Source organism: Oncorhynchus kisutch, linkage group LG17 (genome assembly GCF_002021735.2).
Source record: "Oncorhynchus kisutch isolate 150728-3 linkage group LG17, Okis_V2, whole genome shotgun sequence".
NCBI lineage: Eukaryota > Metazoa > Chordata > Actinopteri > Salmoniformes > Salmonidae > Oncorhynchus > Oncorhynchus kisutch.
The window spans coordinates 66,050,033-66,075,922 of record NC_034190.2 but is presented as its reverse complement, the minus strand read 5'-3'; the positions used below and the strand labels follow the sequence as shown (position 1 = coordinate 66,075,922).

Genomic DNA, 25,890 nt, shown 5'->3' with positions numbered 1-25,890 from the left:
AATGAACTTGCAACTCATCCTATGGTTGAGCCTCTGAATGATGACGAGTGCACTGAGGCAACCCACTAGAGATCACTAACATGCATGTGCAAAGGGTGAGGTTGGCTATTGTCAAATAATGGGGGAAACATTACCCGCTGAGATTTATGAACATGTTTCCACAATCAAATTACCTAATGAAGCACATTATTGTTCATAGTCTCTTACAGTAACTATAATACTAGTCTTTTCCATGCTTTCAGTGTGAAATTCATACATAATTTCTACATCATAAATTCAGCTGTGCAAACATGCTCAGAGATCAAGGTGAGACAAAGTGGTTTGTATCTCTTGACAAAGACCAACCTTTTCAAAAGGTATCATTGAATGGCCACAACTTGACTTGAGAGTAACTATCCTGGATGACCCAAGATGATGCTGACCAATTAGGTTATAATCAACATTTCCCTTTCTCCCTGGAGCAGTGGTGTTAGTGGAAAAGAATGGGGGTCAGAAAGTTTGCCTACTGGTAATAATGTGAGCCACATTTGAATTCTCTTTAGATGGCATGATTCAAATCTAAACCCTGGTACTTCAATTGGCTGCCTACAGTTTGATTTCAGAATTCCTTGCAGAATGTGAGCTCACAAATGAAAAGTTATCGTAGTTATGATGATGGGGACATACTTTTGGACATACCTTTCTGTAATCTTTGAATCCCACTGCATGTATGGTATGATTTAGAATGGAGCTCTCCAATATAGCATCACTTCTCATGGATGTGCAATTTTCACGAACACTCTAAGGAAAAAGGGTTCCAAAAGGGTTCTTTGGCTGTCCCCATAGGAGAACCCTTTTTGGTTCCAGGTAGAACCTACATGGAATCCCAAAAAGTTATTCAAAGGGTCCTCCTATGGGGATAGCCGAAGAACCCTTTAAGGTTCTAGATAGCACTTTTTTTTCTAAGAGTGTACACAGAGTTTTTCAGGATTGCAAAGCACGCAATCTTGACTAACAAAAATATTACTGACATTGATACATTACTTTAATGCACATCGGGAGTCATTATTGAGACTATAGGAGACTGAAAAAGGCTGAGTCATTTCATTCACATTATTTAAAGACTACTGTATTCTCCTGCATTGATTGACCTGGCATGCTCGAATGTAAAGCATTTACCGCAACAAATGTACAGAATGCCACTATAAGGAGATTGTGTGTGTGTGTGTGTGTTTTTGCACGTGTGTTTGAAGAGTGGGTGAGTTTTTCTGCAAGCCTGCATGCGAGAGCCTTTGCATGAGAGTGTGTGCTTATGTGTGCTTGTTGTTGGTTAAATGTTTGCTCAGTAGATGTGAGGTATATTAAGTATGTAAGGCTGTGTATGCAAGGGTGAATATAATATGTAGAATACAGTGTGTCTGTGTGAATGTGTTAGTAATTGGGTGTGTGTTTGTGTGTGAATGGAATACCACATAGAATGAGCTGCAGTCTGCCCCAGTTCCTCTTCCAGGGTAAGCTCTGCGATAAATAGCATGGCCCTACTAATTGACATTATTGAGTAATGTACAGTATGTGTCGAGGACTATATAAAATAAATGCATTAGAAGTTAGGCAAAAAATCCCTTAAAAGGGTCAATAATTCTACGATGATGTCATGGTTAGCTATTTGGCTAATTATATTATCATATGAGCTGACACTGGGATTTGTAAATGTTCCTTATAACTAGAGATACTGTACAATACATCTGTAACACGCAATGTGTATTAGCAGGAGTTATGAGCTCATATCTGCTGTAGATTAGTGTCGATTTTTCAGTAATTAAAGTAATTACGATGATTATGTCAGTGGAGGTGTAATCTTAGACAGTAATAGTGCAAACAGATTTCTGGGAGGTTGGAGTGCAGTTCCCGGCAACAAGGAGAAAACAGAATACAAGCATTGTATTGTCTCTGTAGACTTTGACACAAACCTTTATCAATGTCAAAATGCCAGGATTTGCAGCAAGAACAAAAACATTTGTCCTGTCTGGGGCTACCCCTGTATAGCAAACCTCGACTACATCTTGACTGTTTTACTGCCCTTCTTTCCCCTTTTGGCATTCAGTATATCGATCTCTTTCTATGTTATGTCAATGAATATATACAGTAAATAATTAATTATGAATATATAGTGCAAAAGCAAAATGGCGTCACAAGGAATGGTGAAATCAAGTCATGTTGCAACCAAGGTCATCGATGAAAAGATGTGCACTAGTAACATCTGGGTAAGCAAGCAGGGGGTAAGTGGCAGGTAGATGGCTGCCGTGACTAACTGGACCGCTGAAGAAGAATCTATAGGTGTTTTTGACTATTTGTTCAAATGTCTGACGCCCACTCTGCCCCTTCCTCCCCCTTGTCATTCCAGAAACAGGACGATGATGATTATGATGAAGATGATGCTGAGACTGGTATGACTGGAGACGAGAAAGAGGAAGAGGTGAAGGAGAAAGAAAAGCTTGGGAAGCTTCAGTATTCCATAGATTACGACTTCCAGGACAACAAGGTGGGTGTTTTGACTTGAGCAGATGGCTTTTTGATGACCCCGGAGCTTAAAAAATAGACAATTTTACTGTGCTGTAAAAAGGAAAAAACAAAGCTAACTGCCTAAGCCTCTAGTCCAAGGTAGTTTTCCACATGACGGCTTTCAAAGGCAATGGACTTTTGCCATTTGCTGAGAGTTTTTTATCCTTCGGAAATGCAGCTTTGAGTTGGTCCAAAAGCCAAGGACAGCTGTAAATGTGAATTTGCTGACACTAAAGGATTGATTCAATCCATCTTTCTACGGTTATGCTTTCGAGATCAAATCAGTCAAACTTTTACAAAGATTCCATTCCTTGTTTGTGTTATATATGCAGCGTATTAATTGATTTCCTTGACCTGTTATGCAGCATTTGCTCCGTCATCATACTCTTCTGTGGAGAATGTCTTTGTTCACTGATACATACTTTGAGGAGCACAGACAGGCAGACAGGCAGGCAGACAGGCAGGCAGACAGACAGACAGACAGACAGACAGACAGACAGACAGACAGACAGACAGACAGACAGACAGACAGACAGACAGGCAGACAGACAGACAGGCAGACAGGCAGACAGGCAGGCAGACAGGCAGGCAGACAGGCAGGCAGACAGACAGACCTCACCACACCAAAGCGTCTTTTACATGTTCATCGTAATGTGTTACACAAGCATACAGTAAGGGCTTTCTTTGATCTGTTCAAAGAAACATCTGTTCAAAGAACTGTGGGTTGTCTCTGTGGAACTGTGGGTTGTCTCTGTGGAACTGTGGGTTGTCTCTGTGGAACTGTGGGTTGTCTCTGTGGAACTGTGAGAGGACACTGTCTGGGTACATTGAGACTGATTAATCATGCATAGAGCAAATTGACTGACCCCTTTTATCCTTGACCTCTGATCCCTAGCTCACAGTAGGCCTCCTTCAAGCAGCTGATCTCCTCTCCATGGACAGCGGCGGCACCTCTGACCCCTATGTCAAGGTCTATGTCCTCCCAGACAAGAAGAAGCATTTTACCACTAAGGTGCACAAGAAGACGCTGAACCCTACCTTCAATGAGACCTTTGTTTTCAAGGTAGGCTACTGTATTTTGATTACTCTCTCTCTCTCTCTCTCTCTCTCTCTCTCTCTCTCTCTCTCTCTCTCTCTCTTCTATAACGTGTATCAGAATTATAAAGATAAATCTAATATACCTAAGCTGTGATGGTTGGCCAGTCCATAACTCCTGCCAGACAGCCAGTTACCCAAAGCCTGATGCATCAGCTATGCTCTCTCTCTTCTGATCCATCCGCTGGGCTGGTATTTCAGATAACACCTCATAACAGAGATTCCCCAGTCCACTGCAGACTCCCTGCATCTGATACCAACTAGCCTCCACCACTGAATCTCCTCGGCCGATAATAGAGTCAGAGCCTAGACTTGCATTAGTAGATGCTCAGATGCATTTCCTTCAAACAATCTCTAATTTGTTTAATTTAATTTTGGACAAAATGTACTTTAGAAAGTGCCTATTAAGTGCAAATTAAAGAAACAGGGTTGACGATTTCACCTTAAATCAGCCATAAATCCCTTGTGATGACGGGAATGGAAGCTTGTTGTGTGCAACAGGGAGTTGCAATTCAATGAAACCTTAAAAAAGGGTTAGTTGTTAAAAAATGTCTAACCTGTCTATCTATGGGTAACAAGGTTGACGTGTTATACTCAACCTGCTCAGTTTTCCACCACAAAACCCCAGAGAATTGCCAAAAAGGAGTAGAACCAGCTCATCTGCTTTTACACTATGATTTTACTATTATATGTTTCTTTTGGAAACAATATTTAAAAAGGAATAGTTTCACCATGTTACAATTGAGAGTTCAGTTCACGTAAATGAGGGACAGACTAAATTCATCACTAATCACATTAGAGAGGCTTCAGAGGCTAACATTTACAAAAGAAAGTGATATTGATGGCGGTTTTGATGTTTTTCAGATTCCATTCCAAGAGATGGGTGGCAAGACTTTGGTCATGCAGGTCTTTGACTTTGACCGCTTCTCTAAGCATGATGTCATTGGAGAGGTGAAACTACCCTTGCACAAACTGGACCTGGCCCAGCCACTGGAGGAGTGGAGGGACCTGGACAGTGCAGAGAAAGAAGAGGTAAAATGTTGAAGACCATCTTCCCACTATTGGTTCCCTATATTTAGATGTTGCTTAGTGTGAATGGTTCCCTATATTTAGGTGTTGCTTAGTGTGAATGGTTCCCTATATTTAGTTTTGCTTCGAGTGAATGGTTCCCTATATTTGGTGTTGCTTAGTGTGAATGGTTCCCTATATTTAGATGTTGCTTAGTGTGAATGGTTCCCTATATTTAGATGTTGCTTAGTGTGAATGGTTTCCTATATTTAGGTGTTGCTTAGTGTGAATGGTTCCCTATATTTAGTGTTGCTTAGAGTGAATGGTTCCCTATATTTAGTGTTGCTTCGTGCGAATGGTTCCCTATATTTGGTGTTGCTTAGTGTGAATGGTTCCCTATATTTGGTGTTGCTTAGTGTGAATGGTTCCCTATATTTAGTGTTGCTTAGTGTGAATGGTTCCCTATATTTAGTGTTGCTTAGTGTGAATGGTTCCCTATATTTAGTGTTGCTTAGTGTGAATGGTTCCCTATATTTAGTGTTGCTTAGTGTGAATGGTTCCCTATATTTAGTGTTGCTTAGTGTGAATGGTCCCCTATATTTAGTGTTGCTTAGTGTGAATGGTTCCCTATATTTAGTGTTGCTTAGTGTGAATGGTTCCCTATATTTAGTGTTGCTTAGTGTGAATGGTTCCCTATATTTAGGTGTTGCTTAGTGTGAATGGTTCCCTATATTTAGTTTTGCTTCGAGTGAATGGTTCCCTATATTTGGTGTTGCTTAGTGTGAATGGTTCCCTATATTTAGTGTTGCTTCGTGTGAATGGTTCCCTATATTTAGTGTTGCTTAGAGTGAATGGTTCCCTATATTTAGTGTTGCTTCGTGCGAATGGTTCCCTATATTTAGTGTTGCTTCGTGCGAATGGTTCCCTATATTTGGTGTTGCTTAGAGTGAATGGTTCCCTATATTTGGTGTTGCTTAGTGTGAATGGTTCCCTGTATTTGGTGTTGCTTAGTGTGAATGGTTCCCAATATTTGGTGTTGCTTAGTGTGAATGGTTCCCTATATTTTGTGTTGCTTAGTGTGAATGGTTCCCTATATTTTGTGTTGCTTAGTGTGAATGGTTCCCTATATTTAGATGTTGCTTAGTGTGAATGGTTCCCTATATTTAGTGTTGCTTAGTGTGAATGGTTCCCTATATTTAGATGTTGCTTAGTGTAAATGGTTCCCTGTATTTAGATGTTGCTTAGTGTGAATGGTTCCCTATGTTTGGTGTTGCTTAGAGTGAATGGTTCCCTATATTTGGTGTTGCTTAGAGTGAATGGTTCCCTATATTTAGATGTTGCTTAGTATGAATGGTTCCCTATATTTGGTGTTGCTTAGTGTGTATGGTTCCCTATATTTAGGACTTGCTTAGTGTGAATGGTTCCCTATATTTGGTGTTGCTTAGTGTGAATGGTTCCCTATATTTGGTGTTGCTTAGTGTGAATGGTTCCCTATATTTAGGTGTTGCTTAGTGTGAATGGTTCCCTATATTTAGTTTTGCTTCGAGTGAATGGTTCCCTATATTTGGTGTTGCTTAGAGTGAATGGTTCCCTATATTTAGGTGTTGCTTAGTGTGAATGGTTCCCTATATTTAGTTTTGCTTCGAGTGAATGGTTCCCTATATTTGGTGTTGCTTAGTGTGAATGGTTCCCTATATTTAGATGTTGCTTAGTGTGAATGGTTCCCTATATTTAGATGTTGCTTAGTGTGAATGGTTTCCTATATTTAGGTGTTGCTTAGTGTGAATGGTTCCCTATATTTAGTGTTGCTTAGAGTGAATGGTTCCCTATATTTAGTGTTGCTTCGTGCGAATGGTTCCCTATATTTGGTGTTGCTTAGTGTGAATGGTTCCCTATATTTGGTGTTGCTTAGTGTGAATGGTTCTCTATATTTAGTGTTGCTTAGTGTGAATGGTTCCCTATATTTAGTGTTGCTTAGTGTGAATGGTTCCCTATATTTAGTGTTGCTTAGTGTGAATGGTTCCCTATATTTAGTGTTGCTTAGTGTGAATGGTTCCCTATATTTAGTGTTGCTTAGTGTGAATGGTCCCCTATATTTAGTGTTGCTTAGTGTGAATGTTTCCCTATATTTAGTGTTGCTTAGTGTGAATGGTTCCCTATATTTAGTGTTGCTTAGTGTGAATGGTTCCCTATATTTAGGTGTTGCTTAGTGTGAATGGTTCCCTATATTTAGTTTTGCTTCGAGTGAATGGTTCCCTATATTTGGTGTTGCTTAGTGTGAATGGTTCCCTATATTTAGTGTTGCTTCGTGTGAATGGTTCCCTATATTTAGTGTTGCTTAGAGTGAATGGTTCCCTATATTTAGTGTTGCTTAGAGTGAATGGTTCCCTATATTTAGTGTTGCTTCGTGCGAATGGTTCCCTATATTTAGTGTTGCTTCGTGCGAATGGTTCCCTATATTTGGTGTTGCTTAGAGTGAATGGTTCCCTATATTTGGTGTTGCTTAGTGTGAATGGTTCCCTGTATTTGGTGTTGCTTAGTGTGAATGGTTCCCAATATTTGGTGTTGCTTAGTGTGAATGGTTCCCTATATTTTGTGTTGCTTAGTGTGAATGGTTCCCTATATTTTGTGTTGCTTAGTGTGAACGGTTCCCTATATTTAGATGTTGCTTAGTGTGAATGGTTCCCTATATTTAGTGTTGCTTAGTGTGAATGGTTCCCTATATTTAGATGTTGCTTAGTGTAAATGGTTCCCTATATTTAGATGTTGCTTAGTGTGAATGGTTCCCTATATTTGGTGTTGCTTAGAGTGAATGGTTCCCTATATTTGGTGTTGCTTAGAGTGAATGGTTCCCTATATTTAGATGTTGCTTAGTATGAATGGTTCCCTATATTTGGTGTTGTTTAGTGTGAATGGTTCCCTATATTTGGTGTTGCTTAGTGTGAATGGTTCCCTATATTTAGGACTTGCTTAGTGTGAATGGTTCCCTATATTTGGTGTTGCTTAGTGTGAATGGTTCCCTATATTTAGGTGTTGCTTAGTGTGAATGGTTCCCTATATTTAGTTTTGCTTCGAGTGAATGGTTCCCTATATTTGGTGTTGCTTAGAGTGAATGGTTCCCTATATTTAGGTGTTGCTTAGTGTGAATGGTTCCCTATATTTAGTTTTGCTTCGAGTGAATGGTTCCCTATATTTGGTGTTGCTTAGTGTGAATGGTTCCCTATATTTAGTGTTGCTTCGTGTGAATGGTTCCCTATATTTAGTGTTGCTTAGAGTGAATGGTTCCCTATATTTAGTGTTGCTTCGTGCGAATGGTTCCCTATATTTAGTGTTGCTTCGTGCGAATGGTTCCCTATATTTGGTGTTGCTTAGAGTGAATGGTTCCCTATATTTGGTGTTGCTTAGTGTGAATGGTTCCCTGTATTTGGTGTTGCTTAGTGTGAATGGTTCCCAATATTTGGTGTTGCTTAGTGTGAATGGTTCCCTATATTTTGTGTTGCTTAGTGTGAATGGTTCCCTATATTTTGTGTTGCTTAGTGTGAATGGTTCCCTATATTTAGATGTTGCTTAGTGTGAATGGTTCCCTATATTTAGTGTTGCTTAGTGTGAATGGTTCCCTATATTTACATGTTGCTTAGTGTAAATGGTTCCCTATATTTAGATGTTGCTTAGTGTGAATGGTTCCCTATATTTGGTGTTGCTTAGAGTGAATGGTTCCCTATATTTGGTGTTGCTTAGAGTGAATGGTTCCCTATATTTAGATGTTGCTTAGTATGAATGGTTCCCTATATTTGGTGTTGTTTAGTGTGAATGGTTCCCTATATTTGGTGTTGCTTAGTGTGAATGGTTCCCTATATTTAGGACTTGCTTAGTGTGAATGGTTCCCTATATTTGGTGTTGCTTAGTGTGAATGGTTCCCTGTATTTAGGTGTTGCTTAGTGTGAATGGTTCCCTATATTTAGTTTTGCTTCGAGTGAATGGTTCCCTATATTTGGTGTTGCTTAGAGTGAATGGTTCCCTATATTTAGTGTTGCTTCGTGTGAATGGTTCCCTATATTTGGTGTTGCTTAGTGTGAATGGTTCCCTATATTTAGGTGTTGCTTAGTGTGAATGGTTCCCTATATTTAGATGTTGCATAGTGTGAATGGTTCCCTATATTTAGATGTTGCATAGTGTGAATGGTTCCTTATATTTAGATGTTGCATAGTGTGAATGGTTCCCTATATTTAGTGTTGCTTAGTGTAAATGGTTCCCTATATTTGGTGTTGCTTAGTGCGAATGGATCCCTATATTTAGTGTTGCTTAGTGTAAATGGTTCCCTATATTTAGGAGTTGCTTAGTGCGAATGGAAGACATGCACACAATGAGGATGAACATTGAGGAGGAATATTATTAGATTGAATAGGTTTTGTTCTCCTCTTTACCTTCTTCTCCCATCCCACACGCAGCAAGAGAAGCTGGGAGATATCTGCATCTCTCTGCGCTATGTGCCCACTGCTGGGAAACTTACCATCTGTATCCTGGAGGCCAAGAACCTCAAGAAGATGGATGTGGGAGGACTGTCAGGTAAAATATGGAAACATAATGATCACTGTGAATAAAACAATTGAGCAGATGAACAGTGAAGTTTAAGCCGCCCATACAGTATCTCCCATATCCTGGTTCAATGTGCTCCCCTTGGTCAAGGTCGAGGCAATCCCTCTATTCACACAGTACGACACCCAAATCTATATTCCCAAATCTATATTAATACAGCTATTTCAGAGTGTTTCTTTGTGCATTATTCTGTGGTAAAGGCTAGATTATATAACATGAAATAGGATCCAGTAAAACCTTGTGAACCGACCGTATGATTTTGATCTGTATGGTGAGCTGCTGTAGGCTAAATTGCAAGCAGCCAATCTCCGGGGCCATTCAGTTTGCGCTCACGTGCTGACTCTGATGTTCCCACGACTCTTCACTCCCTTCAGCTAAACTGCACTGCAACCATCTGCTGGCAGTTTACTGCATTACAACCACTGCTGGGTTCCTTTTGTTACTGGAGCCCTGATGGTAATGAAGTATTGTGTTTTAAAGATTGAACTCTGCTGAAACAATGTGACAGAGGCAATAAGATACATCTATTAAACGACATAAAGCCATGTTTGATAATAATCCCAATAGTGAGTCTGATACCAGGCTTGTTTTAATACCTGGCTGTGTGTATCAATCCCTCTGTGTGCAGATCCCTATGTGAAGATCAACTTGATGCAGAACGGCAAGCGTCTGAAGAAGAAGAAGACCACGGTGAAGAAGAACACTCTGAATCCATACTACAACGAGTCCTTCAGCTTTGAGATTCCTATTGAGCAGATGCAGGTAGTGTACAGCTGTGAACAAAGCACTCAAAAAGACCTACCTACCTACCTACCTACCTACTTACCTACCTACCTACCTACCTACATACCTACCTACCTACCTACTTAGCTACCTACCTACCCACCCACCCACCTACCAACCAACCAACCAACCAACCAACCAACCAACCAAAGATGACAGTAATGCAAGAGTGTACAGCCGAAAGGGGACAAAGTACCAAAGGCATACATACTGTACACCATGGAATTACAATTCAATTGGGCAATTATATTCTGTAATATCTTTCTCAATGTCAATAATATAACACTTGCTTTTTCTCATTCCCTAGAAAATCCAAGCTGTGGTCACAGTGCTGGATTATGACAAGATCGGTAAAAACGATGCAATCGGGAAGATCTGGGTGGGCAGCAAGGCGACTGGCACCCAGCTGAAGCACTGGTCCGACATGCTGGCCAACCCTCGCCGCCCCATCGCCCAGTGGCATCCACTGCAGCCCGAGGAGGAGATTGATGCTTCGCTGGCAGCCCTGAACGCCAAGAAGTAAACCTCCTCTACCCACTAACACCCATACGCAAACCTACCCATCCTCCTCACCCCCGGTCCTACACATCTCCCAATAATACATTCCAAACCAAAACACCAACCAATTCTACACCCTATACCACAAAAGATACCTACCTATATCCCAACTGACATGATCAAAAAATAATACAAAATAGAACATTCATTCCACAAGGAGACAGTCACAAGATCACTCAATTGATGTTTGTATTGGGGTTGCAGTTAGTTACATTGTGTCATGAGGATAGGAGCCTAGAGTGTGAAAACAGCGGTCCAATGTGATGGAGGATTAGTGAAGTAAAACCACACATTCACTCATTTTGTACCTTTTCATCTCCTCCCCTTAGAAACACCGTTGCTTCAATTCTGCTTAATACTTAAAATGCTTTATACTGCCATGTAATAGAGGAAAAACACAAGCAGGTTCATTCCTTGGGTGTATTGTTGCACCATGCTCCAACCCTGCCAGTTACTTACTTACTACATACTAGATACCATTAGTTTGAACTACATTCCTAGAGTTGGGTAAAGAGTAGAGATAGACAATATCCAGTTACCCCACACTGTTAACACACTGCCTTTTTGATCATTAGCTCATCTGCTCACCCATATTCTCAGGTACACTGAGAGAACTGAAACTTCATGCCTTTTTTTCTAAACGGGTTGTTATTCAAAATGCTCCGCAACATGATCAGAGAATAATGTTTTTGATGATTTTTAACATCTCAGTCTGGTGCTGGATTGGTTTATTTTTCCATAATCTAAGACTAGTCTAAATGTATCACTGAAATGGCAACAGGAGAGTCTCTCGAGTGTCTCTCAATAACACCGTTTGTGGCTGTCAGTCAACAGAGTTGAGATGTGAAATATGTTTAGGATAAAGGGACTATGAGCCACTGTAAGTGTCTACCATGGCCTATGCTGGGAAAGTATGCAAGAGAAAAAATATCTGTGTGGAAACTCCAAGGACTGAATGGAAGGTCCCATTCAGTCCTTGGAGTTTCCACACAGATATTTCTCCACACAGATATTTCTCTCTTGCATGCTTTCCCAACATGGGCCATGATAGACACTTACATGCATGCAAGAGAGAGCATATCTGTGAGAATATCTGTGTGGAGACTCCAAGGACTGAATAAGACCCTGGTTGACACAATGTTGTTTGTCAGGTGTCTATTCTACTGCCTGCAATCTACCACCTTCCCCTCCAATGCCTCTACTATTTAGGATCTATCTCCCTGTTCAGTGCTACTGCCATTAGTCATGGACTCACAACAAGGATTTCACTTATTCAAAGGAATCCCTGTATCCGTCTTACAGTCATAAAGGAGACAAGCCTTCCGAGTAATGAAATAAGCAATTCTCAACTACCAGGGACGCCTTCCAATTAGCTGTGTTGTTTTTTACTCACTCTTTTCTTTTCAACGTCAAACACTTTTATTCCTCAAGCACTTTAAATCAAAATGTTCTGTTCTAATTCAACTCTCCAAAAACCAGAGATTTAACAATTTATTTTATGATGAATAATTTCTGGTAAAAAAACACAGAGTGAATTTATGAGTGAATCATTATTTTTGTAGTTTCTTTGATCATTTTAACCTTGTTTTTCTTGTGAATGCACTTTGATTGCTCTGAGACAATTGTTGTTGTTAAGTTTGATTGAAAGGATAAGATCTGGAAGGTTCCCGTTATGTGTATGTTATACACAGATGGCCAAACTGCTGAATCTAATTGCACTATACTGGATATCTCTATGTTACGTGGTTATAGATTGTTCTTTGATCTATGGAGTTTTTGTGATGAGATGTCGTGAGTTTGAGTCAGGTCACATATTCAAAAGTCTTCTGATTGGGAATAAGACACATTTCAATTAAATGCTGTTCCTCAGATCCTTCGCTGAATAAGTGATTTTACATTTTGACTTTCTCTTGAGATAAATTTGAGTATAAAACTGATCATATGACTGAATTAAATTGACAGAAAATGTAAAAGTCATAGCAAAATGCCATTAGACTTTCGAGCCACACTAGTAATGTAATGGGACATGAACTGTCTCTGTGCACCATCTTGTTCCAAACAACAAAATAGTTCAAAGCAATGTATTTCAAGGACGGTAAAAAGTACTTGATTGTGTTTAAGAACAAGCAAAGCAGTTTAATGTTTTAACAGTTTGACAACTTTTATACTTTTGAGAATTACAGTAGTGAATGATGGTTAATGTATTGCTTTTCTCTATAGGACAACCATATCTTTATGTATATGTCCAGTAGGGGTCAGATTAGTTATGTTTTATATTTCATTTGATTTAGTTTATTCTATATGTTCAAAAAGCAACACTAAAGAAAAGACTAAATGCAAGCAATCAAACGACCCATCGGTGAGTAGTTTTGCCTATATACATAGTTCATACAGGTTGATACTGCATGTTTCTACAAAATACTGTACAAAATAGCATGTTTTAGAGATAAAGCAAAAATAATTTGTGTACGTGGGTGTCATTTGTCATTTTAATACTGTAACACAATGCAGGAAAAAAGATACACTGTATATTTTCTGAATGAAAAATATATGTATTTATTTTCCATGAATGGGTTATTGGAGAGAATGTCATAATATATTAGAATAATATGATTCTGTCCATGCCTAGACTTTTAAGCAAGTTTGTCGTCAAGTACTGTGTCTGAGTTCATGTAGGATAAAAATGTAGCCGCATGCTTGCTATCTATCCTTGTGATTTCATTTGGATTAATTATAATTTATTTCAAATGTATTTATTTATGTATTGTTTCCTTTGAGATGATTTAAGTCTATGTTGGTCTTCTTGCCAAACATCAGTGATTGTAGGGGGTCTCCAAGTTCAAGAAATACAACTATTCCAAAGTGGAACTCTTCAATGATCAGTGCCATTGCTGAAACATCCACCATTTGGTTAAAAAGACTGTAAAAAAGATCAACCTGATTTTTGGACAAACATGTATTACAAGCCTACTATTTAGGATGCTAATGAGCCCACCAGAACTGAATCCACACATCTCCACACTGGACATAAAGCTTGGAGTCCCCTACTGTACATGAAACCTTTTTGGGGGAGTTTTACTTTGCGTTGGTTTAATGACCTGACACCCTTTGCAATTATATATATTTTACAGTGCTAATTACACAAATATATGTGAATGTGTATACAGATAGTTGAATTAGATCAAAACTAAAGCCATAATACTCAAGCACTAGCTCTTTAGAGCTCTGCTGTATAACTAGTTATTGATTTGTAAAAAACTAAAACTAAAAAACACTTCTTAATCTTCCTAGGTCAGTGTTTGTCATGTACATTCTGTTCAGAACTCTGTACTCATCTAGATTCTAGAAGGCAAAATATTGAGCACTGAGAGCAGTTGTGAGTTTAGTATAGTGGATGTGATTTTGTTTTCTACTTTGAAGATGTTAAAGCTGTCTTTATTTTATACATGTGTAGCTAATATATTCCAGTGATGTAATTTGTATATGCCTTGTTTTGATAGTATGAATCATGGTTCTTCTTATCTCACAAGATGTTATCGAAAATACCTGAAGAAGTCATCCAGAACATTTACATTATTGAAATGTGATTGTCAGGCTCGTCTGTTGGTGATCCTTGGGCTGAGTGCAATTCATTTAGGACCCTTACTGCGATGTATGGATCCCTTTCATCCACAGTAGCTTTACAGACATGACATAATATTGTGATCAAAGATATGGCAGAAATATCTATCTATCTTGTAACAGTGCCAAGTCTCAGCATTATTGTCTGATCAACATATGTTGCATTCATGGTAAACAGTAAAGTTAAGGTAAATCATCTACAGTCTAATCTTAGACACTTTGATGGAAACCAGCTGTTTCAAGTCAACAATTCCTCTAATAGCAACACTATTGAAATAATAATCATAGTGTTGTTTGATGTTTGCAACAATTTTATAATGGGATCATTGATGTTGCTTCTCAATGCCACAATCAATCCTTTTGAACTGTGACCAAACCGATGAACATGAAACTTCAATCCAGTTGACGATTTCAGTGTCTTTCCAAAATACTGCCAGTATATTACAATTCCATGAAATCATCATCAGTAATCTGTTTGAATCTATTTCAGAGCCCAAATAATTCCACTGATGCGGATGCAGGTTAGATGATAAAATAACTGTGATTAAAGGTTCAAATATAGCACATTTTTATTAAAAAGAGTTGATTGTTTCAATGCTTTTTACACTGCCACGGTCATTGGACAGTTCGCTATATGGGGAAAACGACTGACAACTGTGTGTTTGTGTGTATGTATGTATGTATGTTACAAGAACAAAAAGCATAGGCCCTTTATAAAGTTAGAGGTTGCAGTGCTAAAACACAGTACTACTGCAACTCACCAGACGTATATATCTACATGCCCAGAATACATAAACCATTCTTTTGTGTACATTTAAGTGGTGATAAAAATAATTAACAAAGATGTTTTTTTATTTACAATGGTTTAAAATATTTATATTATAGGATTACCTATTTTTTGAAAGCCTAAATTGATATATCTACTTTATGCACAACTGCTTTAGAAACTAACTGCAGGCTATATCTCAGCGGTGAAGGAACAATGGATTGAGAGCACGATGATTCACACACTACATTCTACTGTTCTTTTGTACTACTAGCTGTTTTATTTCTATCAAGCTTTTTAAATGAATTATTCAAGTACTTTATGAAAAAGGTCCATGTGATTTTCAAAGGGATACCCTCCAAACTAGAGCATCATTTCAAATCAAATTGGATTTGTCACATGCTTCGTCAACAAAAGGTGTGGACTTACAGGGGAATGTTTTCTTACAGACCCTTCCCAACAATGCAGAGAGAGAGAGAAAGTAGAGAAATAACAGAAAAGTCATGCAACTTCCATGTCAATAATGTGTTAAGTAGTGTCTCAGTTGGCCTAGGTCACTCACCACCTTACAGTGTGTTCTCCTGTCTGTTTGTGTTTCCTCTTTCTACTGTAATAATCACTAGGTTAGTGTTGTGTTTCTATTGTATTATATTTAGAATGCAAAACTACATTAGGACCAATGGAAAAGACAATGATTGAACTTTTCCACCATGAATTCACTGTTTTTCTGTCTTAGCATTAATGTGCTGTTGTTGTGGAACTGGACTTGCTGAGGGCTCCTTTGGATCCAGAATGATACTGATTTTCAGAAGAACGTCATCCTCCGCGTTTACAACATGGATATATATACTACCAAAACATGCAGAATAGTACCAACCCTCTTGAACTCTTCCTTCACTTCTAATTTTCCATACTACAATTGCATTCCAAAATACTTTTTTCTCCTCTCTTTCTCTTCATCCTCTTTTTAAGCCTCAGAGGACCATGAGATTACGTGTCCTCTGGCTGTGTTTCTCTGTGTCTTAGTGTTGTGGTGCGTGTGTTCATGTCAGTACTTGTGCCTACTGTGGATCGCATGCTTTAGCCCTTGACTGGACACAAAACGTTGCTCCTATACAAACTGCCCACGGCCCGTCAGTGGATGAGCATCGAGGATCCTTGTAAAGTTATCGAGGGAACCAAATAACTCAATACAGATCTATCATAAGTGTTACCAGCTCTGTAAGAAACAAATAGGAAATAAAGGCCTTTTAATAAGCTTGGACTCATGTATTGTCTGTGCATCATGGCTCTATTCTTTATTCTGTAACCTCTCTACAAGGGGATATTAACTTCAGCATCAGTGTGTTCATTGGTTTTATACCAGTTTTTATCGCATGATATCTGGAATTTAGCGCTCAGCACTGAACAATTCCTTTGAGAAGCACTTAATGCCAAATGATAAAGATTTTGGTAGAGTGAGAACACACATAATGACAGTTATCACATATTTAACCATCTACAGTTTATTGAGCAAGTGATCAAACCACAGACATGTACAAGTAGCAATTCAGTCTTTTTCGCTCTCTTATAATACATACATGGTAAAGTTGTTTCAACGTAAGATACGGTCTTTAAATATACTTACAGTACATGTGTAGACAGATAGCTGTATTCTTTCAGGAAAGGCACATGTAGTATACATAAAGTGTCTCACGTTAGTGCCTCACGTTATAGCACAGGGCACAACACAGGGCCTCTTTATCACAGGATGTCGATGGCACCTTAATTGGGGAGGACGGTCTCGTGGCTGGAATGGAGTGTATGTGTTTGATGTATTTGATAACATTCCTACTGATTCTGCTCATTACCACGAGACCGTCCTCCCCAATTAAGGTGCCACCGACGTCCTGTGATAAAGAGGCCCTGTGTTGTGCCCTGTACTATCTGCATTACAAATCATGTACAGGTTACACCTGAAAAAAAAATGCTGTCCATCTCATAGCGTGAGGCACTATGTGGACTAATGGTAGTGTTTCCTAAAATGCTTAAAGAGGATACATATTAATAATATATTGGTAAAAATATGGTTGAGTATAAGTATAAATATTTGAGGGAAAAATTTCATAAATTATATAAAAATATCCAACAAATGTGACATCTGTCTCGCCATTTTTTTCTGCAGTGCACACTGAAGCACAAAATCAACATATGTTTGTGATGTATAGGTAAAATATGTGGATGTGATATTGATTAGAGATTTCTGGCCTGGAGCTTCGGAGTTTACTGTACCCCAGATCAACACCCTCTTTGAGCCAACGCTGTGTGTTCTCCTCCCCACTTTGACCTCCTGGTATGAAGTGAGCCAATGAACATGGCGTCATAGTAGGCCAGGGGTCATCAGGAATTTGACGGTTCCTCACCATGCCTCTGAGAACAGTTGGCAGGTAAGTGTCACTGAGCACCATGGTACAGTCTCAGGGTGGGAGGGTGCCGAAGGCCAATGATAGTGACACACATTGCAAGCTTGAAGGAAGTATACTATGACTTTGGACAGAGGCTTCCAACCTCTTACTTGGACAGCTTGCTGATGACACGGATCAGAGCCCCATTCTCGTCCTTCAGTCTCTGGTTGTCTGATTTAAGCTCTGTCAAGACCTACAGGAACAGAGAGAGCAGCATTAGATTGTCATGGTAGCTAATTCGCAACAGGGAACAGCGGTGACACATAATGGCCTGTAGACAGAAATATGTACACTGTTACACTGCCTTGTCGTTTGTCTATGTTCCTTCTTATTTAAGGGACATTGACAGACACATTTAATACACATTGTTTATCATTTTCAGGCAAAGTAAGAATGATATGCAATATTTAATCACTAGGAACTCATTGCTAAATTATTTAACACTACAATCTCTATAGTCACAACATGCGAAGGGTGGAGAAAAGAGTGGAGAAAAGGCAGTCTTTCAGCAAAATATGATGTAAAGCAATGAGAGCATGCGGATACAGTATGATCGTGAAAAAGATTGGGACATGATTTGGCTTATGGTTCTATGTGCAAACTACAAACCGAGAGAGAACCGAAACAGAGAGAGAGAGATATGCAAGGCGGTCAGCTTCCGCAATCTAGGTCACCTCCCACAGCATGAATAATGACTAAAAATAACCACAATCTTTGTAAAAAATCTCCCCCATCCCCCACAGACAGTGCAGTGAACAATAACGTTGTGTGCTTGCCTGAAAAGTCTACCTTCACAGACAATGATGAACTCATCACCCCACTCCTGCCTATTCCAGTTACCGCAATTAAATAGCAGCATATTGTTATGTATTATATTTGACGATGCATACTGCACATTTTTGGTCCAACTGTTTGTCCAGTTCTGCTTCTGTCTCAGACAGAGCTGTGTGTAGTACACACACACACACACACACACACACACACACACACACACACACACACACACACACACACACACACACACACACACACACACACACACACACACACACACACACACACACACACACACGCACACGCACACGCACACACACTACACTATTGTGCACGTTTTTTGGCCAGTGGAAAAGGGTTTAGTGAGTCGACGGATGCCAATGAGATCACACATTCCACTCCCACATGATTGAGACAAACGTAATAGTTTAAAATGTCAGATTCCCTATCAGCCACTTTGCATTGGACACTGTGGCAAAAAAATGAGCAAACAATGAAAATGTCAGGTTTGTGAAATGGAAAATTGCAATCATGTTAATCCTTATGCCTTCCATAAGTCTCTCAAGCAGCGTCCAGACTCTTTCTGAGTTCGTTCACGCTAAGGATTGAGTGACATGCCTGACTATACTGTAATAATAACCACTGGAGAAACGTCAGGCTGCCACCACTACTGTACTAGTCTCTACACAGCCTAGTAAATAATATCACCCATGCAGCATGGGTGTAGCTAAAATAGATGAGGGAGTTTAAGGGGGCTGCCCTTCATTGGCCTTATGGGAGAGTGAGTCAGAGAGAGGCATGCCACACAAGTGAGAGAGGCCTTAAGGTGGAGGAGTGAGAGTGGGAGGTGGGGGGTGCAGCAGCAGGACCTGCCTGAGAAGAGCGCAGCAGAGAGGAGGGAAGGAGGTGCAGCATCAGGAGAACCAGAAGGAGGACAGATGAGAGGAGGAGTGGCTGAAGACTCAGGGAGGGGAGAGCAAGGAGGGGTAGAGAGGTGGAGGCATGTGGGACAGGGGGGTTAGAGGTCCTCTGTCTCAGGCAGGAAGGCCATCTGGGAGAGGTGGGTGAGGACACGCAGCATGGCCCTGTTCTCAGCCAGCAGACGCTCCTTGCCGCTCCGCAGTGCCTGCAGCTGAGCCAGAACAGGGAGGGCCTGCAGTAAACACAGGAATACAGAGAGAGCGATAGAAAGAAAGAGAGCAGGAGGACAGGCCAGTGGAAAGGAGGAAGCAGAGCCACACACACACACACACACTTAGGAGCTACTTAATGACATTCACACACAAAGAGATACTGTAAAAGGAAGCAAGCAAGAAATCGGCAAAAGAGACAGCTATGCAAAAGAAAAGAAAAGCACTGCAGGGAGCTATCCTTAAGTTTGCTCTCCACAAACCTGGGCAGTTTTAAAAGGCGGTCGGTGGGGAGATGCTGTATGGTTTACATAGCTTGTCAGTCATGCTGGGGAAAGATGGGGGTGGGGGACTTTCAATATAACCTTCAATTTCAGCCTCATTCAAAGAGCCCAATATGTTATAGGTCATAGAAAATGGAAATGATTCATTTCCCTGGGTTCCCTGGCAGGCTTTAGAGGTAAACCTCAGTGCGGTTTAGTGGAGATGTCTGTGGTTTGACAACGTTCCTTGGGGAAACCACAGGCAGGCAAGGAGGCAGCACACACATAGACAGAGGAAAGCAGAGAGTGGCCTCAGAGGCTTCCCCCCAGAAGCTCAGAGAGGAGAGGAAGGCTGGATAGAAAGTTAAGAAATTAAGGTGAGCCTGGAGGAAAGGAAAAGCTGGGGAGAAAGAGAAGAGAGAAGCCCAGTGAGGAGAAGAAGGCTACAGAGAAAGAGAGAAGAGAAGAGAGGAAGGCCAGGAAGAAAAGACATGGAGGAGATCCAGCTGCTAACATCCCAAGAAACTATTTGAAGTCTGCCTTTACTCGGACTGAAGAATCCATGGATATGTCAGACTGTTTCTCTGTGCTGTCTCAGTAAGCCTTTCACAGCACACTGTTCTAAAGAACAAATATTGACAAATTTATCTTGGAGTAGAGAGACACAGTGGAGAGGAGAGAGAAAGAGAGTGGAGGAGAGAGAGAAAGGAGAGAGAGGAAAGGAGAGCGAGAGTGGAGAGGAGAGAGAGGAAAGGAGAGAAAGAGAGTGGAGAGGAGAGAGAGAGGAGAGAGAGAGTGGAGAGGAGAGAGGGAGAGGAGAGAGAGAGAGGAGAGAGAGGGAGTGGAGATGAGTGAGAGAGAGAGAGAGAGAGGAGAGAGTGGAGAGTAGAGAGAGAGTGGAGAGAGAGAGGAGAGTAGAGAGAGGGAGACGAGAGGAGAGAGAGAGGAGAGAGGAAAGGTGAGAGAAAGTGGAGAGGAGAGAGAGAGTAAGTGGAGAGGAGAGAGAGGAGAGAGAGAGAGAGAAAGTGGAGAGGTGGAGAGGAGAGAGAGTGTAGAATAGAGATGGTGGAGAATAGAGAGAGAGTGAAGAGTAGAGCAAGAGAGAGTGTTGAGTAGAGAGAAAGAGAGTGGAGAGTAGAGAGAGAGTGTGGAGAGTAAAGAGTAGAAAGAGAGTGGAGAAGAGAGAGAGAGGAGAGGAGAAAGAGAGAGAGTGAGTGCAGGAGAAAGAGAGAGTGAGTGCAGGAGAGAGAGTGAGTGCAGGAGAAAGAGAGAGTGAGTGCAGGAGAAAGAGAGAGGAGGATGTAGCCAGAGGGGTGAGCTTGAGAGAGAATGCTTAATTATTTATTCCTCATGATGTTTTAATGCTTTTGAACTAATTGATATTTAACCAGAGCTGAGTCCTATAGATAAATTCCCACATTTTGCCAGTGCTGGAGTTTCAGAGGCTGCCAGGAATAATCCTAGCCCATTATCCCAGAGAGACCCATCCCAATGGGCACACCCTGGTTTTAATCAACTTTGTTTCCACATCATTTCAATGGAATTACGTTGAACCATAGTGGAATAAACGTTGAACTGACATCTGCGCCCAGTGGGATATCAGAGAGCCATAAAGTAACCAGAATTGTAAAACATCGGACAGACCCTGTGGCAGAAGAAACATGTAGACCTGTGTGAAAAGAGTAAAAGCATGTCTGTATAATGTTGTATGTGCATATCTCTATCCCAGTGGGCAAAACCGGTTGCAATGACATCAAAGCAACCTAGTTTCTGGTTGTAATGATATTGCAGCCTGCCTGCTGGGATATGGCTTTACAGACAGTTGAAGTCAGAAGTTTACATACACCTTAGCCAAATACATACAAATACAGAATCACAATCACAATTTAATCCAAGTAAGAATTCCCTCGCTTAGGTCAGTTAGGATCACCACTTTATTTTAAGAATGTGAAATGTCAGAATAATAGTACACATAATTATTTATTTCAGCTTTTATTTCTTTCATCACATTTTCACTGGGTCTGAAGTTTACATATACTCAATTCGTATTTGGTAGCATTGCCTATAAATGGTTTAACTTGGGTCAAACATTTCGGGTAGCCTTCCACAAGCTTCCCACAATAAGTTGGGTGAATTTGGCCCATTCCTCCTGACAGAGCTGGTGTAAGTAAGTCAGGTTTGTAGGCCTCTTTGCTCGCACACGCTTTTTCAGTTCTACCCACAAATATTCTATAGGATTGAGGTCAGGTCTTTGCGATGGCCACTCCAATACCTTGACTTTGTTGTCCTTAAGCCATTTTGCCACAAGTTTGGAAGTATGCTTGGGGTCATTGTCCATTTGGAGGACCCATTTGCGACCAAGCTTTAACTTCCTGACTGATGTCTTGAGATGTTGCTTCAATATATCCACAAAATGTCCCTCCTCATGATGCCATCTATTTTGTGAAGTGCACCAGTCCCTCCTGCAGCAAAGCACCCCCCAAACCTGATGCTGTCACCCCCATGCTTCATGGTTGGGATGGTGTTCTTCGGCTTGCAAGCATCCCCTTTTTTCCTACAAACATAACGATGGTCATCATGGCCAAACAGTTCTATTTTTGTTTCATCAGACCAGAGGACATTTCTCCAAAAAGTAAAATCTTTGTGCCCATGTGCAGTTGCAAACCGTAGTCTGATTTTTTAATGGCGGTTTTGGAGCAGTGGCTTCTTCCTTGCTGAGCGGCCTTTCAGGTTATGTGAATATAGAACTCGTTTTACTGTGTATATGCATAGATACTTTTGTACCTGTTTCCTCCAGAATCTTCACAAGGAAAAATTACTTGTGTCATGCACACACAAAGTAGATGTTCTAACTGACTTGCCAAAACTACAGTTTGTTAACAAGAAATTTGTGGAGTGGTGGAAAACGGGATTTAATGACTCCAACCTAAGTGTATGTAAACTTCCGACTTCAACTGTACATGCACATCTAGTGTGTATGTGTTCCAATGTGTTTGTGTGCACAGGCATGTGTTCATGCCCAGGTCTCTAAAGAGGTGAGGTGACAAGCGGGTGTCAATCACTTCTCACTCACATACAGGACCACTCACCGTCGCCCCCCCCCCCCCCCTCCCTGGCCCTGAGCCAGCCTGCCCCATGGTCAGCGTTCAGGGCTGGTACCCACAACGGAAATTTCTCACTCTGGCAGCTTCCTGCTGAGGCAACATGGGGTCACAACATGGGGTCAAACACTCTGTTCTCATCTTCCATCTCACATCTCTGTGTCACATACTGAGTTGTCATCATAACCTTTGGCTATTGCTAGAAGTGGTTTGCACTTGCATGAGGTTCACATCTATTCAGCCCTGAATGATATTCTGCTGCTGTTTTTCTCTCGCCCCTCGCTCTTCGAAATGCTAAATATGCACAATTAGTGCAGGAATGCTTAACATAAGCAGGTCCTTTGCTCTTGGACGAGCTTGGTATTCAGCTGGATCTAGGTCAGTCAGTGTGTAGACAACAAAAGACAACAGTCTGCTTGGTGTAGGACAGCTCTCTCCCTCTCTCTCTCTCCCTCTCTCTCTCTGAACCTCATCATCACCTGTTTGCCTATAATAACCAAGCAGGGCCATGTAGTGACTTCCCTCCTTGTTGCAGTGAAGACCTTACCTTGAGCTCTTCCTCCATGTCCGTTACCCTCTTCTCCAGAGCCTGTTTTTCCTGAGGAGAGCAGGTAGTTCAGGTCAGAATCACAACCCCACTTTAAGATTTCTACTTTTAAATTAGGAGTCATTTTTCATTCCCACACATGATGATAGAGCCCATAGAAGAATGAACAGACAGACAGATAACATGGAAAAGATCAGAAAAAAGAGACTGAGATCAGAAAAAAAGCAGAGAGTGGTAGACATGTAGATATCAACCTGTCAGGATGGAAAGAGAATTGGAATGTTGATATCAAGGATATGAGGCATATGGCTTTGAGAAAACAAAGAAAGAGAAGCCCGCAAGATATTTAACAAGTTATAGATACCCTTTTCTCTGATTCAAGTACAGTGGATCTTTCAGATACTCTGTCCTGTTTCTGTAAGACAGAGTGCACAGTTGTCACGAAGTGGAAAAAAATATACAGTGGGTTGACTTAAAATGGGATAAAACAGAATTTGAAAACTTTGATGGGGATACACTGGTTCGTTTTCTTATCACCTTGTGCTCGCCTTGAACAATTTATTGTTCAAATGCAATATGCATGCTGTTGAGACGTGTGAACTATACTGAACTTAATTAAGATGGTCAACAGAAGGCTATGCAGGACTGTCTCAGTGTTGTGCTCAGTATTGAGCTTAGGGAGGGACTCTACTGGACTCTATCAGCTAATCAGATGCACTCCTACTATACTGTACCTGGGTGACTTTGTCCAGCTGGGTGCGTATCTTGGTCAGCTCCTGTTTGCTATCATCCAGCCGGGACTTGAGCTTGTCATTCTCTGCCAAAGCATCTTCATACATCTGAAAGAGAACAAATCAAAAGGTGAATTCTTATGTCACTTGGAGATACAGTACCTTGTCATGTGACAACATTTTCCCCACAATAGGCCAGCTCTGATATCTCTGCATCAGGTGAATCAACAAGAAGTGGTATTGATCACTTTTTGCCCCATACACAACTCTCTCCTGATTAAAACATGGATGGCACTGTATGTGGGAGAAAACAAACGTACATATAGAATCTATTTATTTTATACTGAACAAAAATATAAACGCAGCATGTCAAGTGTTGTTGGTCCTATGTTTCATGAGCTGAAATAAAAGATCCCTAAAAAAAGCTTATTTCGCTCACATTCTGCGTACAATTTATTTACATCCATGTTAGTGAATATTTGTCCTTTGTCAAGATAATCCATGCATCTGACAGGTGTGGCATATCAAGAAGCTGATTAAACTGCATGATCATTACACAGGTGCACCTTGTGCTGGGGACAATAAAAGGCCACTCTAAAATATGCAGTTTTGTCATACAACACAATGCCACAGATGTCTCAAGTTTTGAGGGAGCGTGCAATTGGCATGCCGACTGCAGGAATGTCCACCAGAGCTGTGGCCAGAGAATTTAATGTTAATTTCTCTGCCATTAGCCGACCTCCAACGTCGTTTTAGAGAATTTGGCAGTACGTCCAACCGGCCTCTCAACCACAGACCACATCTATGGCATCGTGTGGGAAAGCGGTTTGCTGATGTCAACGTTGTGAACAGAGTGCCCCATGGTGGTGGTGGGGTTATGGTATGGGCAGGCGTAAGCTACGGACAACGAACACAATTGCATTTTATTGATGTTAATTTGAATGCACAGAAATACTGTGACGAGATCCTGAGGCCCATTGTGAGGCCCATTTTTGTAAGGTTTCTGTGACCAACAGATGCATATCTGTATTCCCAGTCATGTGAAATCCATAGATTAGGACCTAATTAATTATTTAAATTGACTGATTTCCTTACATGAACTGTAACTCAGTAAATTCTTAGAAATTGTTGCATGTTGAGTTTATATTTTTGTTCAGTATATTTAACCTTTATTTAACCAGGCTAGTTACGTTTAGATATCTTCTGTTTCCCTTCTGGGTTCTACAGTACCTTCTTGTAATCCCTGGAGCTGGTGTCGTCCTCATGCTTGTTCAGCGCTGCCAATCTGGTTTCCCTGCGTGTGTAGGAGCTGGTTCTGCCCAGAGGTTCAGCCCTGCTGTCCCCACCACCAGAGTCCAACCTGGGAGGAAGGAGGAAGCACAGCTCCTTAAGTGGGAGATGTTCAACATCCAGCAACACAGCTGTTGGAACACTGACATAGATGACATACAAACATTGATGGAACACTGACATACAAATCTTTTTTTGGAGTGCTGTATGTGTTTCTCATGAAGCTAAAATACTAAAATAGTGGTCAGGTTTATAAGAAAGGAAGATCTGAATCTGTACATACCTTGATGCCCTGTCATGCTGAAAATGAACAGAGAAAAAACATGTTAGTTTAGTGTGAAAATGTATCACAAAAAGCTCTTAGTTCATATATGAAATCATTCTGACTTACTTTACAATACCATACTGGTTAGAACCAGCACAGTGGCTGAATCTGAGACATTTCATTTCTATGAAGTATCAACCAGAGACTTCAGACAGAGTAAAACATTTTCCATGAGGACACCATGAAGAAGAAAATAGAAACTTTATGTGACATCCAACCCACAATGTGTTCAGATGATTTGCATCCCAAAGGACAGGTATTGGCCAACACAAGTGATCTGCTTGTGATATATAATTCACTGGGACCTTGCATGCTCT

At 40.7% G+C, this 25,890-nt stretch overlaps 2 protein-coding genes across 12 annotated transcripts in view; one reads left to right on the top strand and one right to left on the bottom strand.

Moving 5' to 3' along the window:
* The window catches only part of LOC109908121 (synaptotagmin-2-like), a 96,857-nt gene extending 80,632 nt beyond the window's left edge, over positions 1-16,225 (top strand). For 3 of the 6 annotated variants that reach the window (XM_031794381.1, XM_031794382.1, XM_020506609.2), the window contains 6 exons: positions 2,390-2,521; positions 3,437-3,604; positions 4,501-4,668; positions 9,093-9,210; positions 9,869-10,002; positions 10,331-16,225. In XM_031794381.1, the coding sequence (XP_031650241.1) occupies positions 2,390-2,521; positions 3,437-3,604; positions 4,501-4,668; positions 9,093-9,210; positions 9,869-10,002; positions 10,331-10,546 (936 nt within the window). In that variant the 3' untranslated portion in view covers positions 10,547-16,225. Of the gene's footprint in view, positions 1-2,383; positions 2,522-3,436; positions 3,605-4,500; positions 4,669-9,092; positions 9,211-9,868; positions 10,003-10,330 lie in introns of all 6 variants that reach the window. The other 3 variants (XM_031794379.1, XM_031794380.1, XM_020506608.2) reach the window with 1 other exon arrangement.
* A 225-nt stretch (positions 16,226-16,450) lies between these two features.
* Positions 16,451-25,890, bottom strand: part of LOC109908122 (protein phosphatase 1 regulatory subunit 12B) — a 38,213-nt gene continuing 28,773 nt past the window's right edge. For 2 of the 6 annotated variants that reach the window (XM_020506610.2, XM_020506613.2), the window contains 6 exons: positions 25,532-25,548; positions 25,189-25,318; positions 23,962-24,066; positions 23,592-23,642; positions 23,228-23,278; positions 16,451-17,605 (listed from right to left, as the gene is read on the bottom strand). In XM_020506610.2, coding sequence (XP_020362199.1) covers positions 17,519-17,605; positions 23,228-23,278; positions 23,592-23,642; positions 23,962-24,066; positions 25,189-25,318; positions 25,532-25,548 — 441 coding nt within the window. In that variant the 3' untranslated portion in view covers positions 16,451-17,518. Of the gene's footprint in view, positions 17,606-22,483; positions 22,771-23,227; positions 23,279-23,591; positions 23,643-23,961; positions 24,067-25,188; positions 25,319-25,531; positions 25,549-25,890 lie in introns of those variants that run through there. The other 4 variants (XM_020506611.2, XM_031794384.1, XM_020506612.2 and 1 more) reach the window with 3 other exon arrangements.